This window comes from Paralichthys olivaceus, chromosome 14 (assembly GCF_024713975.1).
Source record: "Paralichthys olivaceus isolate ysfri-2021 chromosome 14, ASM2471397v2, whole genome shotgun sequence".
Lineage (NCBI taxonomy): Eukaryota > Metazoa > Chordata > Actinopteri > Pleuronectiformes > Paralichthyidae > Paralichthys > Paralichthys olivaceus.
In genome coordinates, this window is record NC_091106.1 from 5,581,337 (window position 1) to 5,599,877 (window position 18,541).

Here is an 18,541-nt window from a genome sequence, read left to right on the forward strand (position 1 = left end):
AGAGGCCTCACAGACCACACACACACACACCAGAGGAAGTATCAGTGGGTGGAGGGTAGGACGGGGTGTACAGTGGAGCGTGGGGTTGCATCCCCTGCTCTGCCATCCCTCATCCACAGTGTGTGAGTCTCTCCTGTGACCCCGGCAGTGTGAGTTTGATGAATGCCACACATCTGCCCTCCTGAACCTTTGAGACTCCGACTGGGAGGGCCCTCTGCCTGCACGTAATGGCCACTGTTCTACACCACTGACACACAATCACACACACACACACTGTCCTCGTGAGCGCACTTACTCGACTCTGGCTTATTTGCAGGCATACAGAAACGGTCATGTGGAGACAAACAATGTGTTGATGGTCACACATGCACAACATAAATATGTCAGTGGAGATGGAAGACTGTAGTTACCTTCTGCTGATGTAATAATACTCATATGACACCCACCTCCCTCCTCCCGTGTCTCCACTTTGCGAGAACGTCCTTCCGAGCATTCCCCACATGCACCACGTTGATATTTCATCATGTATCCGTCAACACATCACTGCATGTAATACACCAATGTAATGTCATTAACGTCAAGCTGCCTTACTTCAGGATGAGGTCTTCATCAGGCCATAATTGTAGCCCGGTGTTTGAAACATGCACAATAGCCCAATTTACCACCAACCAAACATGCCTCGCCTGCATCTTGATGTCGTCCTGTCTGAAAGGAAAGGGTGGGCCTACCGCGAGGTCCGCCAGGGTTGCTGGGAAACGTCACTGTCAGTCTCTCAGTGAGGCAGTCATGCAGGTGCCCGAGCTACCTGTTCATCTCCCAGATAATTAATGTGTACAAGCAGCCGCTAATTGCACTTCTCACTAATGATTTATGGGTTTTGTGAAAGGGGGGAAACTGGGGAAAGTGTGTGTGTACACTCTAGTGAGAGAGTACAGCTGGGTGAGGAGACATGATTGATGAAGAGTGTGTGGATGCACGGTTAGTGCGGAGAGATAGACCCCCCCCCAGAAGGAACACACACAACTGGTCAGCTGCTGTCAGTTTTTGGCTGTGGTAGATGTAACTCAGTCTGTGTATTCTTATCTTCAACTTACTGAGGCCAAGGCCTGGAGATAAAAGAGTATTGACTTCTAGTGGCAGTTAAGATGAGACATTAAATTAAAGAGTCTGAGTCAGAACAAACAATTTCAAAACATGAACGCAGACATAACTTATCATGAAAATTACTCAGCAGGACATGCTCGGAAATCTTCAGTGGAAAAGAGTGAGTCTGTTCTTCCTCCCATTGTACAACAATTAAGCTCAAAGTTTGTTGATATGAGCGTTGCCATCTTGCACATTCAGAGTCTGCACAGTGCTGATCATGGTGTGGAGCCATCAAGGTCCTGCAGATACATGCGGCTGACCGATCGCGAGTCAGTCTCACATGTCAATCATGATGTCTCACTCTGTTTTTATAGCATCACATAACTAATTAAAACCAAACTTATCAGAGGAATGAGTTCCTGAACAAACCTCAGCGGGATCAGAACTGCCACTAACACTACTACTACTAAAATGACAGAAACTGTCTTTGAGAAATATTTATCCAAAGCTAACTTTTACTTTTTGACTTTTAGCTGGCTCATGCCCCATGCTCTAACATGGAGTAGGTGGGGGTTTATGGCCTGTACTTCCAGCCACCAGGGGGTGATCAAGGGGATTCATATTCACTTTTGAGGATCTGTCATGTTGTCCATTTTAATATGATCCCAATGAATTTTCAGAATGGAATCTGTTCGCTGTAACTATGAATGTTAAGTAGAGCAGTGCTGAATATTAATGTAAAAAACTAAGAATTCTACTAATTTAAACTTTTCTGTCTTCATTCCGTTCTTCTTTTCCATAGCTTTTAGAGTTTGACAAAGAGCTGTCGGTGTTCAAGGATCGTCTGCATGAACTGGAGATCTCATTCCCGCCCAGGTACGACAACTTTGTGTTCACACTACTGACATCTACAACACTAGTCTCAGGCCCTGTGTATAGCTGGCATGGGGTGATATGACTAGAGCCTCAATTTTGGTCCTACTCCCTGACGTTCTCCTAATGATATCATGCCCTGCCTCTTTTTAGCCACTTTAGCAGCATGGCTCCATGTGACAATGTCATGGTATCTGTCTGTCTTTCTTTCCACCACTTTGGTCCTTAGTGAAAAAAATCTGAAATGTTGACATTCATGGTCCCCAGAGGACAATCCCCTGTAAACCTATACTGACTATTCCCCTTTCATGAGGTTTCCTTTCTTTGGTTTCCAGTGAAATATCTCTTCAACTGTTTTTTTACTCAACAGTTATAGTTGTAGACGTTCATGATCTGTATCATCTTTGGAGATCATAGCTGTTGAGTCTCGTCATTTTTAGCCACTCTGTGCCTTAATGTGAATTTTTAGATGTTCCATGTTTCAATCCATATGTTTCATTTGGGCCATTACATTTAAAATGTCTTTAAAAATCATTTAAATTAATTCAATTTACAGTAATTAATAAGCATTGTACATATCACTCAATGACTTGATGAGATGAGAACTGATTATGCCCAAAGGTTGAGTTGCACCTACCAAAGATAAGAAGACAGGACTTGATGGGCCTGTAACACAGATGTTTTTCATTCAAAGTAAATACCAGTTTCTCAGAATGTATTCCTACACCAGTTACACCCCAGTAAAAGAATAACTTCAACTGGTTTGTTACTGGTAGTTTCAAATGGTGTCTTTTTTATGGATTTTATGTAGCAGCATTAACGACATAATTACATACAGGAGAAAATACTTTCTATTATTATTTTGAAAATGTCAACCTCTCGTGAGCCAATAAGAACAACTTTGTTACCACACATTTTGTTTCATGAAATAATTCATTAGGGATTTTAATAGTTAATTCAGCCAAAGACAATTTTCTGATGAAAGCACAGTCCTTCACTTCATATTGGAAATAATCTTTAGGAAATGACAGAATGAAACGACATGAACAGAGCAAGGAGCCTCAGGACACTGCCACATGTTGGTAAATGCAGTGATCATGTTCCCCAGACCTCAGCCATAAGGAGTTATTTTTAATATGTAAACCTTAGAAGGAGTCGGGCACCCCCCACTTTGTCCAAAATGGTTTCATGAAAGCTGTTTAGATCTGTGCTTGATGGGTATCAGTTGTTAAGTACGATTGGATAAGGTCCCAAACGGCTCCCATGTGTATCTGCGTCTATGTGTGTGTGTGTGTTGTGTTTGTCGCTGTGCGTTGGCTTTGAGCGGCATTGGTATTCCGTCTCAGTGGGACTTGGGGGAAATTGGAGCGGGTGGTCTCCTCTCCTCTTCCTCAAACAAATGCATTTGCAATTAGCCCTTTCAGAGGAGAGGGAGGGCAAACATGCGGCCGGCGTGGAAATATGTTTCGGGAGCAGCGCGTTAATGGTGCTTGACCTTTGCCGTTGGTTGTGACTCAATCAGTGCAGATAATGAAACGCTGTAATCAAACAATAATTACTTGATAAACTGCTCTAGTGGCAGGCGCGGGGCGGTGGGGGATTTTAGAGTGTGTGTGTGTCTGTGTGTGAGAGAGGGCATGAAATACACGGAGCTATCAAAATGTGTGTGTGTGTGTGAGAGAGAGTGAGTGTGTGTCAAGGTTCTTCCAGTCCCTGTTTTTTAAATGACTCTGTGTCTTAATCAGGGACCCCATTTACATCACTTTGCATAAGTGACAGGTGGATTTATTGTCCTTTTACACTGGCTGACTTTTGCACCTATCCATATAATACTGAATCATCTCTCCACAGGGAGGAATGAATTGGCTGCTGTGGAAGAATGCAAATGATTCTCTCATACTCATACTGATGATGAATCAAATAGATGAAACCCAAGAGCAGCATATGAAATTTGATTTGATCTACTCTGTGTGTGGAACAAGCCACATTGTCGGCCTTGTAATGGGTAGCAGTGGCCTAGTTAAACTTAAACAACCCCCTCCTCCCACTTCTCACACACACACACACCCTACACACACACACACACACATATACTGATACCCCTCCCCCTGTCAGGTCTGCCTTGTGCTCCTTGAGCAATCAAGCCTCAAGGATTGTTCTCCATCACATTGCCTGCACCGGACCTGCCCCTCACCATCTGTGAGGTTATTACTCTTTTTAATGCAGGCCATCGGAACACACCCTCAATGACACATACACACACACACACACACACACACACACACACACACACACACACACACACACACACACACACAGAGACACTCACTCATGCACGCACACGGCTCACTTTTGTTCAAATCTATAAATCAATAGTAGTCACAAACATTTAATCTGCAAGTTAATTCTGTCTGTTGTCCGGCGCCGGGTAAGAAGTTGTCACAAAATGAGACATGCTGTCAGGTGGATAATAAATTGACCGATGGACAAACATATGTAGCTGCAGTCGCGGTGCAGAAAATTGTATCTCCAGCTTTATATTTTTTAGCAGCTAACGACAGCTGAAGCATCCCTGGTCAGCAGCTCGTCTCATTCTTTTAAACGGACATCCAGGTTCGGCAGACATACATCTCTGCCCCTATAAATGCACACACATGAATTCTTCCCCTCAAAGCTGTGAAATGCATATCTCTTTGCTTTCAAGAAGTCGTCTGTCAAAGTTGGCCGTGACAAGTCTAAGTACTTGGGCACTGGGGTGAGGAATTTGCCCGGGCCTCGTCACAGTTGGACCTGGAGCCAGTCGGCTGCCGCGCACTGATCAGCCGCGGTACGACTCATGTGCGCACGTACAGTCATACACAGGAGACCGTGTATGGTTTTCATAACCAGTGTTCTGAGAGAGAATGGATGAGTCTATTAATCAGAAACCAATCATTTATTTAGACGTAGTTTCTCCATCAGGCGTAATGTATGAGCCTCCAACCAGCCATTATATCATTATCTCTGCATAGGCTACAGCCCGGCCATTTGACTGAAAATTATGGTAAGTTTTACTCTACATTATGGTTCTTTTGATTTCGTACTTGAAATGGCATAATAAAGGTAATATCCCCTAAAACATACCAAGGCAAAAGTAACTTATTCATGTATTTTGATTGATTTAGGGGAAAGCTTTTAGTACTCTCCTGATCTGATTTCTTTGCCCTTTTTTTGCACAAGATCGATGCAAAAATTGAATCGGGACCCCGGCTTCAGGAGGAAATGCAGTGGAAGATGAGGGAGCAGTGGAAGAATGTATTCTGCCTGTAACATGGTTACTGGGAATGGGCTTTGAGGGAGATTTTGAGTGACATCAGAGCAGCGGGACAACTCCATCAATTGACAAATCATGAGTGATTTCATGGCAGCGACATGGTGTGGAAGTTGTGCAGCGTTGGCGGAGAGAATAAAGCCTGGGAGTAGAAGACGGAGAAGGAGGAGGAGCAGGATATCCAAAGATAGTAACATATGGCTGTTACATATCTGTGTCTGTAAAGGTGGAGGATATGAACCAAGATCTGGATACTAGTGAGATACAGTGTCACTGAATTACATTACAGCATTACAGGGTGCTATGTATGCATGTTCACAGATGTCTAGATATGGATCTTTGTAAGGACAACGAAACATATGTCAGCAGTGTTTTCCCAATTTCTCAGTTTTAGGGGCTCTGAAGTGTGGACGCGAGGAGTTGATATGTTGATGAGCAAGGTTGATTTGGATTTTTTTCATTGTATCGTGCAAGATGTAACTGAATGCACCAAGGTTAGAGAGCGTCTTAGTGCAGGGCACATTTATGACAATGAACATGACTCATTGGGGGGAAAAAAAGAGAGAGGCAAACTCCTGTACTGGCAATGAGAAAAAAATGATTTGCCCTTTAGCAGGTTTACCCGCATTTAAAAAAATTTACATATACCCACCAGTTTTAGTGTAAAACAGTTCTGAGCATCTTGCAGTGGATACACTGACATTTGTCATCTAAGCTAGAAAACATGGATTTTAAAAAGGTTCGGCCACCAACCAAAACAGTTTGGGAATTGGCTAGCAGAGTGAAAAGATATCATATCTCTCTGGCACTTTTTCCATTTAGTCCATGGCTTAGCCAAACCTCTCCTTAAGCACATATGGAAAGATTGGAAGGTGTTAGACCTAACAGGATGGCTCCAGTCCTATGTGTTTGTCAAGTCTAGACTTTGGAAAGAAGCAGGGGACCAGAGTGTGGCCCTGAAGGTCAGGAGGTGAGACCAGTGAGGAGACAGAAACATAAACAGTGGTGTCTTCACTGTTTGTAAAGCACCCTGAGACCAGCGTCTTCATGTTGGCTGCCATTTTTTTTAAAGCTGCAGGTCGGTGAGGACGAGCTGGGACGCTCTACGACATTCACAGGTTGATGAAAGAGGAAGGGCAGAATGACTTTGCGCCTCAGATCAGAGAGATTTTGGTGGCACTAATGGCTGCCTGCCAGCTCCTCAATAACTGCTAATAAGTTCATATAAGTGAATTATCAGGGCAGTGGAGAATTCCTCAAGACTCCTTTTGAGCTCATAGGAAGTGCTCACACAGATGGCTCTCCTGTACACAGTCACTGTCATTGTTCTGTGAACAACACTCCTGGCCTCTGAGGGCCAGTACGAATGATGTCACCCTTATTACCCTATTTCACTGTGAAAACATTATTCCTATAGCCCTATCCTATATGAAGGAGGCTTTTTGTTCTCTGCACTGTGAACAGCCCACAGAGGTACATTTAATGACAACGCTTGGTCATTGCACTGCGTCCGAGCTACTGTAAGTGTGTGGCTCTTGTTGGCTCGGTGCCGCAGCGTGATCCAGAGTTACAGGCTGATCTACTGAACAGGAACATTGTTTTACAACCATCAGCGCATCCATCATTCTAACTACTAGAGAGCCTGTGAAAATGATGAGGGTCCATTGTGGCGATAATAGCTTAAGATTGTTCGCTGTCATGTGTCATTGCCTCTTGTCTGGGATGATGCCACTGAGTGGGAGGCTTTGTTTGAAACACTCTTACATGGAGAGAATCAAATGGATGCCATCTGTGTCTTCTCGTCTTCATTTAGAGCAGCTAAAGGCAGAACATGTCATAGCTGAAGCCCAGCAGGCTGTGAGCCATGAGCTATTGATGGCATTTCACTCTGTTTGTACTGCACTATGCCAATGTTGTGCCTGCAGCCTCCCAGCTCTACAAACTGAAGCAAACATCCAGCTTTATTGATAGCATTTGGCGGATCTTTTTGAATCGGTGCGTGCATGTGTGTTTTGTCAAGCCTCCCCTGACAACGGCAAACAAACACAGCCATAGAGACAGGGAGGCGTTCGAAACCATCAGTTTCTAACTTTTTAGCCAATGCCAGCCCTGAACTGGCCGTTCCAACATCCCATGATGCACCCTTGACCCTGTGTCTCAGATACTATGACTCTTATCTGTAACTTCTAGCCCTGCCTGTATTTAAGTTTTTATTGCCCTCATTAAAAACCAAGCAAGTGAATAGCCCCATTTGTCATGATGTTGAACAAGGTATTAGCTTTTGATTAGGAGATAGGAACAGAAAACCTGGGCTGGAGCTGCCAATTCAATTCAATTTTACTTATGTATTACCAATCATGTATTATCTTAAGGCTTAATACAGAGTAAGGTCAAGAACTTACAATAATAGATTTTTAAAAGGACGCTACTCAGGAGTTTTTAACTGCCTTAAATAGAGAAGTTTGGAAATGCCTTCGGCTCTGTTTTAGTTTGAAAACTCTGGGGCTGCGTTTTAATGTGGATGAATAATAAAGTTCCCCGCATTCCCTTCTGTGATAATAAAAAGTTGTAAACACTTACTGCCAGTATTTTTGTAATTAAAGCTGCTTTCAGTCACTGAACTCAGGAGAATCTCTGGACATTCTGCTCACAGGCTGTATGTGTGAACGTAAATGTCCGAGTGAGAGCCTGTCGACTTTCTCCGGAGTTTCTCCTGCTTGCCCCTTGTAAAAACTGCGCAGAATCTCTGAATGACCTCATGTGAGAACACAGCAGGAGATCTTCCGTGGGATTAACTGCGATCTAGTGTGGATGATGTTTCTAACACACGACAGACACAAAATGCGGTGCCATACACATAGCAGACAAAGCTGTCAAGAGAGCCTTTCGGTAATAAGAGCCAACACTGGTGTTCGCTGTAAACAAACAAGTGATCTCCTCCACAGAATTTATACTTTATGTCCTGCGCCACCCCTCACCTGAACACCCCAAAGATTTCTGTGTTGTTGTTAATGCCTCTGACTGAAGAAGTTCCTGCTGCCTTGTTCATATGTGAAAGGCCGTCTCTGGAAAAAGTCTGGACACAATTCTTTGGACATCCTCTGGAGTTCAAATCTGAAAATTGCTAAAACAGAGTAGACAATCTACTTCCTGTCTTCACCAGCATGCATATGCCCAGTGTACGTGAATGGTAAACGTTTTGGGTGCATTGGTATGAACAGAGATTATTACTGATGCAAAGTTAAAAGACTTGTGTGGTGGACAGTTTGTTTTCATTTTAAAACGGGAGAGGGGGAAATAGAAGAAATCAGGAAGTGTTTTATATAGAGTTGTATTTAAGCACTGACAGATAGGTTGTAATTATAATACCCAGTGTCCAGTCTTAAGAGAGCTGGTTGTCTGGCTTACATTTTATATGCAACATGTTATCTTTTGAATCTTGTGTGTGTAAATACCGTAGCTTGTAAAGTACAGTAATGTAATGTATGTAGCAACAGCCTCACCCTCGACTGGGTGAGGCTGGGTGACACAGTGTAGGAAGGCCCTGTGCTCACCTCACTGTTTTTTTTTTTTTACTGTTACAAGACAAACAAGCTGACATCGGCCGGAACGCATGTGAGTAATGTGTCAGCAGCCAAGTCAAACATTAAACCCCAAACCAAGCATGAATGAATGAGCTCTCAATGGCTGCTGGAGGGGCTCAATGTGCGACTGTACACACACATGTGTCATCTGAGATGTGGTCAGCAACACAAAAGAACCAACGGGGAAACAGTATTCATGGCATCAGCTTCACAGAGGTGATGGCTGTAAAAGACCATAAATACCAGTGAGAGACAAAGACACAAATATTTCAGTCATCAATCAATCAGCAGTGTCGATGTCATTATTCAACACTGATGTTGGTCAGAAACTTTTCTTTTGTCAGTTTTACTCTGAAGGATGACAGCTTGTTATGTACTGTCAAGAAAGTGTGGGACTAATCTTTACAATAGGTGTCTTGGATGTAGAGGGTGAAATATGCATTCAACAAAAAGATCCACAGTAGTGTACAAGACCTCTATCTCAACAAAACTATCCACGTCATAGAATATATGAATTTCATGATGTCATGAACCACCAGTTAAGGTCTAAAAAATGTTGGAAACTATTTGGTTCTGGTGCATGAATTTAGTTCAGGAAGTGAGAAGTACATGTTATTCCTAATAGCTTGTGAGAACAAAACATATTAATTCCAAAACATCCCTGTCAGAATGACGAGGCAGTATGTCAACCATTTTACCTGTGATTGTGTGACTCTCAAATTATTATTTTGTTGTTGAGACATAAGCAGTTTTTAGGCATGCACCACACAGTGGAAGGTTTTCTGCAGAAACAAGTTCACAACTGCAGCAAGCAGAGGCAGGAACCTACGTATGAACTCCACTGTGGAGATCATGTGACTTTCTTTACAACGCACAACAACTCCGATGTTGGCTCTTATCACCTCAAACTCTCTTGTTGTCCTCTGTGTGTATGATGCAGGTTTTTCACCGAAATAATTTGTTTGTTTTTTTAAATCTCTGCGCCTGTCGCGTGTTAGACATGTGATGAATCCAGCGGGGATCCCCTGCTGTGTTCACACTTCAAATTCTCCTGATTTTATACTGACTTATACTGGTGGGCCAGGCAGAAACTGCGGAGTGTCTCATTTGGACATTTGGGTTCACACACGCACGTAAACAACACGGAGTATCTGCGGAGTTCAGTGCATGTCTGAAAGTAGAAACTTTCTTTAATGAATACTCATCTCAAGATCTCACTGTCACATCATGTCACAACTGTTGAACCCAGGGGCAGATCTTTCATCTTACTGTTTGGGGGATGATAAACAGAGAAATTTACCAAGAACAGTCTTTCTCCTAGAAGAGAATAAGGTGTTTTCCATACTCATAATTATACAGTTCAACACAACAACAAGACTAAAGTCTTAACTTTTTACACCTAAATACAAGAGGGCTTTTACATCATAACTTGGAGACAAAAACTAACAAACTTACCTAAGAGTCTATTCCTCTGTCTGACTTTTCCTAAATCTAATTTGGTATATCATTTGCTTTAGCTTGGTTAATCTCCTGCTACTGTCCCCCCCTGGTAATTCTTCCCCTGGCTGAACAATCTGAAGCTGCTTTTATTTTACATCTCTTAGCAAGCAGTGTATGCGTGTGTTCATTTCATCTGCACACCATATATCTGTATGTGTGGATACCTTGAAGTGCAGCTCCCCCTCCTATACAAGTACACAATTGTTGCAGTTATCAGCTTGTCCCATTAATTAGTGTAATTAGTCTTGCTGCAGGCAAAAAGTGTCTGATATGAGCTGACGGCCTCCAGCCCACACGCCCTCTTGGACCGTTTACCTTTCCCCGATAAGTTTGTGAGCTCGCTAATCAGACACATTAATCATTTTGGCCCCAGCGCCCCGTTGGACTGTTTGCTGTTGCATTAAGACTTATCTCTATTGGAGCCAATGGAGGGTGCGGTAAAACAGAAAGGGGAACAACCTATACCTGCACACACAGGGACACAGAATGGCCCTTTAATGGCCATTGTGGAGTATTTTTAATCAGCGTTTACAATGGCTGGCTGTCATCAAAAATGACGGAAAGATAGCAGAGTTTTGTTGCTGAAGTGCTTTGGGAAGTTTGCCATCAGGCAGGAGTTCATTGTTTGAAGGAGGTGAGGGGGAAACTTGATTTTCTCTCAATCTCTTTAACACCAAAATGACCCCAGCTTGTTAGTCAATAAAGCTATAACAGAGTCCCTGATAGGAGGAGGATTGTTCGCAGGCTGTTTGAGGCCGGCCACCGTCCCTCAGGAAGCGGGAGTATCCAGGCCACCCTGAAGTCGCGCAGCTCCACGAGCCCTTTGAAGACTTTGCTCTCTTTCACCCTCACTCTGCCTCTTTCTGTCTGATCCATCTTTATCCCCTCTCCTCTGCCTCCCTGTCTATCCCTGCGTCACTCATCCTATTCTTCGTGCTCCTCTCCATTCTCTTTTATCCCAGGATCACTTTGATTAGCATACTAAAACCCCCATGCATTTCCCCCATGGTTTAAGTGCTATTAATGCTAATTGGAGGCAGGGAACTTCTCTAAGTAGCTCTCAGCAGGTCTATTTGTACACCTGGTGGGGGGGCTCTGTGTGTGTGAGCGTGTGTGTGTGTGTGTGTGAGAGCGCAGGCGCCCCAGCCTTAACCCTGTTCTCTCAGGCAGCCATAAATGTACTGTATGTTCATTATTTACAGAAATGGTCAACTTGTCAGCACGTATCTATAGAGTTCATTGTAATGACTGTAATCTATATACAATTGTCAATGTTGTCGCTGAGATAAGAATCTTAAGGATTCTTAAGAAAAGGTCATCTGTTACATTTCAACAGTTTCACTCAGGATTAGTCATTTTTCTAACTAATCACCAATAAAATCAGTTTCATTCGATTAAGATTGATATTTATTTATTTTGTTCTTTGTTTATTTGACTGGGACACTGCTCATTGATAAGCTGAAAAAGAGAACCAGCCAGAAATAGCTTAAATATGCAGAAAATAGCAATGTACATATCCACTGCCAAATTGTTATCTATACGAGCAGTTCATAAGCTGCTTTCAGACATGCACTGAATCTGGAAAATACTGTTCAGTGAGATGTCCCGTACTCTATCCAGCGTTTCTCCAGCCAGCCCCTTAGTAAAAAGTCTGGACAATGTCCCAATGAGCCCTTGTGAGGCCACAGCAGGAAATCGTCCTGGGGATTCAGCAAGTTGGCATTTCTAACACAATACACATAAAAAAAGGATCACACTTTATATTAGGGAACACATATCAACCATTAACTAGTTGCTTATTAGCATGGGTATTAGAGGCATACTGGCTCTGTATTAGTCCTTATAAAGCACTTATTAATGTCTTATTCTTAATGACCTTATTCTGCAACTACTCCATTGATTTACATTTTTCCCTTAATAACCTCCTAATTATTGCTTATTGATAGTAAGTAAGGAAGTTGCTGTACATGAATTACAATCAAGTGCTTGGATATGTTCACTTTGTGTGTCCCTAATATAAAGTGTTACCAAAAAAAGGTTTACCGTGCAGTACCATGCACAAAGGAGAAACCGACAAATATGTCAAGAGATCTTTTGGTGATACGGTGGTGTTGACGTGCTATAAACACAAAAATGTGATTTCTGCAGCAGCGTAAATATGTTACGTCCTGCCTCGGCATGTTGCACCACCCATCACCTGAATACGCTGGAGATTCTCCTGCTCAGGAGTTCATGTCTGAAAACGGCTAAACTAGCACAATAACTAGTAATATCATAGTTGGGTCAGCGGCTGGATCAGTAGTATCAGACATATAATTATTTGAATCCACACACAAAATTAGATATAAAGCCACCACGGCTAAATGCTTAACAAACACATTCTGCCTCAACACAAAGTCCAGTTAAGCCATCAGAGCCTGGTGTGAAGAATTGAAGCGTGTGTTTATTTTATCATTAGGATATCACCATCCTCACAGAGGAGGCACTTTGTGCTATGCTACGGTTAGCACGTGTGGCACTGAAGGAGCAAATTGGATTGGTATTACAGTATGTAAGCCCGCTCTTACATCCTGATGAGCGCCGACAAACAAATTGGATTGGTGGCGTGTAAATCTGAAGCACTTTGATGAGTCGAAGGGGCAAATTGAATTCTCAACAATGTAAATCTGTATCAGCTCAATGGCTCCCCTCTCGACTCCAGCCCTGCCGCCGCTTAAATCATTCGATTGTTCACTGCTGTTCCAAGACACAATCTCTCTCTCTCTCTCTTGGCCATTTGCCGCGGCACCTAATCTGTTTTTGATGGCCGTGTAGGGATGTAGCGATACATATGGGCAACTGGATCTCCCTCTGGCCCACTCTGCCTAAAGCTCTCTCATTCCTCCTTCTTCTTTTTTTAATTTTCTTTCTCTCTCACCCACAAACACACACACACACAACCTGTACATTTGGCAGAGAAAGAGCGTTTGATTGAGCTATCCATGTGTGTTGATTCAAGAGATTACTCAGATGATTGGTCATACTAATGGACCTCCTGTTTTCTCTGGAAAACATTTTGATCTGTCTGTGAGATAAGGCAGATGACGTGACGTCTCATATTTATGACTCCTCCGCAGCCCTGTTGATTCACATGCATCATATTTATTGCTCTCCTCGTGGGCCTTCCTTTATTGTCTCCCTTGTGCGGCACCGTACTAGAATATAAAGTCCCTTATTACCTGGATAGCATTTAAACGCTCATAAATTACCGTCGATGTGACTGTATTTCCTGATTGTGTCTCCTCAGTTATCCGTACAGTGAAGACAGCAGTCAGGGGAAGCAGTACATGAACACCAGATGCCCTGCCTGGTGTGACCGAATCCTCATGTCTCCCTCTGCCAGAGACCTGGTCTTAAAGGTGAGTCTCAACCCGACGCTGGTTTTCAGAAATAACCAGCCCTCTCCTCTCCCCGCTTAAATACAGGGGTCTTTATTAATGCCTCGCTCTTTATGTCTACAACTCCATCGTCCTTGATCCACATCACTCTCCCCTCCTCACAGATGGAAGGATGAGATGTCTGTGAATATTAATTTGTAGCGCTAATCCATGGGTCCACCCAGACAGTACATATATCCCAGACTTATAGAGTTACAGTGGGCCCCATCTTCTTCATAAAACCCCAGATCTGTCTCCTTCCTCAGAGAATCGAACCCTGCTGCACCCCGTTCAGCACAGTAAACTGCAGCCAATCTGCCACCTCCATACCCTCGTCTCCCTCCTATACAGCCTGTGTCTCAGTCTGTTCACTTTTGACTGTCTGTTTAGTTTGCTGGATAAATATGAGTTTTGTAAATGCAGGTAAACCCACTAAAGGCTGTTCACCCATTTTCCATTGCCATTAGCTGAGTTTGTTTTTGCTTTTTTCCTGTTGTGTGTTGGACATCAGGAACGCTTTGGAAGTCAGAGTTCGTAACAGAAAACAGCGTAAAGGCCTCTGACAATGTTACAGCAGTTACTTTTTTATATCTTTTACTCCAGTCCCTTTAAACTGAACGCCAACTGAACGATGATCGAGCGCTGATTGAACAGAGACAGATGGAATTTGTATCTGAGTCACAGACGTTACCGCTGACAACAACCCGTCATTTCCTCTCTCCTTTCATGGCAGCTCGTGAGAAAAAGGAAAGTGTGTGCGTCCCCGCCGGGTGTCATGTCTCCATCGCTGGCGATCGAAGCTGTAGCCGATAAATACCCCTGATTACTGCAGAGTCATTTGACCCGGAATAAATACTGATTGTTCCTTTTCCCACTGAAGCCAAAGCCATTTTAGTGCAGTGTGTAAAGAGCTGTGGAGATCTGTCATGCAGCTTTGCAAGGGTTTCCCTGGTTTGTTCATACGACCTCAACATTTCAAAAGATGCTATGAAAACCAAAAATCTGTTTATTGGTGGTTTAGATTGTGGATTGTCACTGAACTCAACTTTGACTCTGAGTGTTGAGTTTGAGGCATGAGTGTTTCCAGAGCTGGAACACAGAGGCTTTCATCTGTTAATGTGTGTGAAAGAAATGCAGCAGTGTATTGTACAGTAGCACGTCACAGCAGGGGGCTGCTCGGGAAGTTTGGCTTTCTTTGTCGGCCACAAATGAGAAATTCCTTCCTGATCTTTCTTCTTTGACTGAGCATCACAACTGCAGCCACACAAGAACAATAACACGGATCACTGTGTTACAGTTCAAGCTCGTTCATACCTCTTCGAAGAAGTGACGTCTTAGATGTGATGTAGTCATTTACCCTGTAGATGTTTTCAGACATGTCCTGCAGGGGTTCTCTGCAGAATTGGTTCTGGATTTTTGTCTCTTTTCACCACAAACTCAGTTTTTCACCCAGACATAGTTGGTCTCTTCTCGTTTGTTTTTAATTTCAATTTTTTCGTCTTATGTAAGTGTCATCAACCTCCCCAACTCGGTTGCAGTGAGTCCAGTGGGGGATCCCCTGCTGTGTGTGTGTGTGTGTGCATTGACATTCTGCTGAAACTCAGGAGGCTCTCACTCGGATATTTGCATTCACGCATGAGAAGAATCTTAGAAGGAGGTGTATCGTCGTGCATGTCTGAAAGCAGCTTAAAGGTCCAGTGTGTAAGATTAAGGTGAAAGGGATCTATTGGCAGAAATTGAATATAATTAATCCTAGGGATGTTTTCACTAGTGTGTTTCATCTAAATTGTATTAATTGTTTTTTCTTTACCCAAGAATGAACCTAAATACTTTATATTTACATCTGGAGCGGGCCCAGACAAACTAAACACTTTTGAGTTTTTATGACGAGTGAAGGCTGCTACATGTTCGCCTCATGTTTGGAAGGGGAGGGCGAGGTGAGGGGTGTTCAGCTGGAATATGCAACTTCACCACTAGATGTCACTAAATTCTACACACTGAACCTTTAAGACGTGCGCCTCCCTGAAAATGTTGCTACACAATACAGACCACAACAACTGATTGGTCTACTTGGTAGCATTGCATTTTAGAGCATTAGGACTGGAGCAGAAAATTCATGCTACCTCTGCCTCGGTCGGTTCAATAGTTGTTCGGCTAATCTTCCCTGATGTCGTCACTCTTTCCTGCGTTGTATCGTAATTTCAGTAAATCTTGTGGAGCATGCAGGAGGCAGGGCACGATGCAAGAAAAACTATGGAAAGTCCGGAGCTACTGACTACTACTGACATTTGCGTTCTCTCATACGGAAATGTTCAGGAGAATATCTGGAGCTCAGTACTTGTCTAAAAGCAGCTGTAGAAATACAGCATAGTGCTCTAGAAACCCTCCTGCCACCTAGTGTTTTGGCAGTGTAATTGCAGTTGCGATTCTCACAACAGCGTAGCCCCCGCACCTACACAGAGGTGTAAGTCGGCCTTCAACTGTGAAAAACAGATTGTAAAGCATTTTTAAATAATTACAGCCAGTTTGTTTCACCCATTTAATGTGTCAGAATTATGAAAACAGTGTTTCTCATACACACACACACACACACACACACACACACACACAGCTGGGTTGTTGTTTGCTTTTCTTCCCCTCAAGCACCGGCTAATTGCTTGTAATGCAGGGACAGAGTGGAACAGTTAGTGTGTTCGCAGATTGGCTGATGATTCACTGAGCACACACTCTCCGGCTCTGAGCATTACAGATTGTTGAGACATGGGCCCGTAAACAGCCCAGCGTGTGGCGTCATCTATCATGGCACGGTCGGTTAACTCGCCATCATGTTATTTTCTGCTTGCCGAGCCCTAACACGCCAAAGGTTGCCCGCCGGCCGTGCGGCGCGGCACCAGCTCCGGGAGCGCCAGTAATGAATGTTTAGCCGAGCGAGCGCTCCCTCTCTGCCGGTGGGCCCTGGGTAATTTGTTTATCTGTCTAAAGATTATGCAGCCCGAAAATCCACAATTTTATGCTGCCTTTGTAAATTATCAAGTGTGTGTTTGATGAATGTATCTCCGGCTGCGGGAGGCAGCGGCTCGGGGCCGGCTGCCAGACAAATAGAGAGGTGGCAGTGCGTGGCCCGCTCGAAAAGGTAGTGAGGTGGAGGCGCACGTGTGCTGACCCTGCTCCGCTGCAGGATTGGTCTGAAGTTAATTTGGATTCTGCTTTTTGGTTCATTCTCAAGCTCTCTGTCTCTTTCGTCTGAAGCGCCAGTGCAGATCACAGACACAACTGCTAGCACCCACCGACCAGCCTGTATGTGTGTGTGCGTACGTGGGGGTTGGGACGGCTGTTTAAAAAGTCTTTAGTTCAACCAGACAAGTGTGATTTATTCTCCAGTCTGCAGATCCATGTGTGAGTGGGTAACAGCTTCTTTGTGTGCAGAAAGTGATATTGAAACAGGATTCTCTCAGATAGGCACTTAGATTACGGTGGGAGTGTATTTGGTCGAGAGGCAAATGTCCACTTTGTAAATCACTGCTGCTTCTCATTTCTCTTCGCTGCACCGCACCGACTGCAAGTTTCAAAGTGAAAACTGTGCAGAGTTTCTAAAGGTGCGTTCACTTCAGTGGAGACGAGTGGGCTGTATCTGTAAGAAGTATAATATATTCATTTGGAAGAATTGAACTACAGCGATTTCTGATAATTGTGATATTTTCTGCGATATTTATAAATGAAAAATATAGCATCATTAAACTTGCTAATTTAGACAAATATGTTTCTGATTCTTTTCGTCTCTCAATGTTTTGATTCTTGCCTGAAACTTTTCTTATTTCTTGTCATGGTTCTTTACAAATGTCTGAGTGTGTGAGTAAATGATGAAATGATGAAGACTGAACAGTCACAGTTCTTTCTAAATGTGTTCCTCTTTATTACATCTCCAAAGTGAATGACAGAGTCAAAATGTGAAAATCAACCAGAACTACATACTTGAGCTGGTGTCACAATAAAGATCTTACTGGCACATCAGTAAATTGTTGTAACAGCTCCACTACAGTATTCACCTCAAATACTTATCTGAACCTTTTATATAATTGAGTACCTCTGATTTTATTTTGAAAGGTACAACATAATCCTGCTAATTGTGTTTAATGAAGCTGCTGCATTGATTGCTCATCCATGAACGTGTCATAAAGCACAATACAAGCCTGTAATGTCTGTGCCGTGTAAACACAAACACGGTGCTGCTCACTGTGCGACAGCGTGTGCGAAGCACGACTGTTGTTCGTCACGTTTGCTTCACAAAAATAAATTGTTGGTTTTGTGTCTCTGCAGCCTGAAAATGAAGAGAAGTCTATAGTCTATGATAACATTGGGCCCAATGTCTGCATGGGGGACCACAAGGTAACAAGAACAGGGCTCCCGCCCACATCTTCACTTTGTGTCATCGTGTCGTGCTGTTGTGAAAAAGGTTTTGATTGTGAAGTGTGATTCTGAACAGAAAAGAAGTGGACTATTCTCAACACATGTGACTCAACTGCTTGTATTATGGTCCAACTGGATGTTAACACATTGCAACTGAATGGCATACCTCCGCCAAGGCCGGTCCCCTTATCAAACCACGTTTAAATTCACTAGATCCAGATCTGCATCAGATTGATCAACATCATAAATATCAATCTCTAAACATGTCAGATTTTTTTGTCTTCAAGATCCATTAATTATTCTCTGAAAATGTTGAGAAGCGTCCCATCTCAAAAAAATCTTTGAAACATTCCCTGATCTGGATC

At 43.2% G+C, this 18,541-nt stretch overlaps 1 protein-coding gene across 2 annotated transcripts in view; it reads left to right on the forward strand.

Moving 5' to 3' along the window:
* Positions 1-18,541, forward strand: part of LOC109629471 (inositol polyphosphate-5-phosphatase A) — a 145,347-nt gene that overhangs the window by 123,654 nt on the left and 3,152 nt on the right. For both annotated transcript variants that reach the window (XM_020087207.2, XM_020087200.2), the window contains exons 12-14: positions 1,889-1,962; positions 13,640-13,751; positions 18,087-18,155. In XM_020087207.2, the coding sequence (XP_019942766.1) occupies positions 1,889-1,962; positions 13,640-13,751; positions 18,087-18,155 (255 nt within the window). The remainder of the gene's footprint in view (positions 1-1,888; positions 1,963-13,639; positions 13,752-18,086; positions 18,156-18,541) is intronic.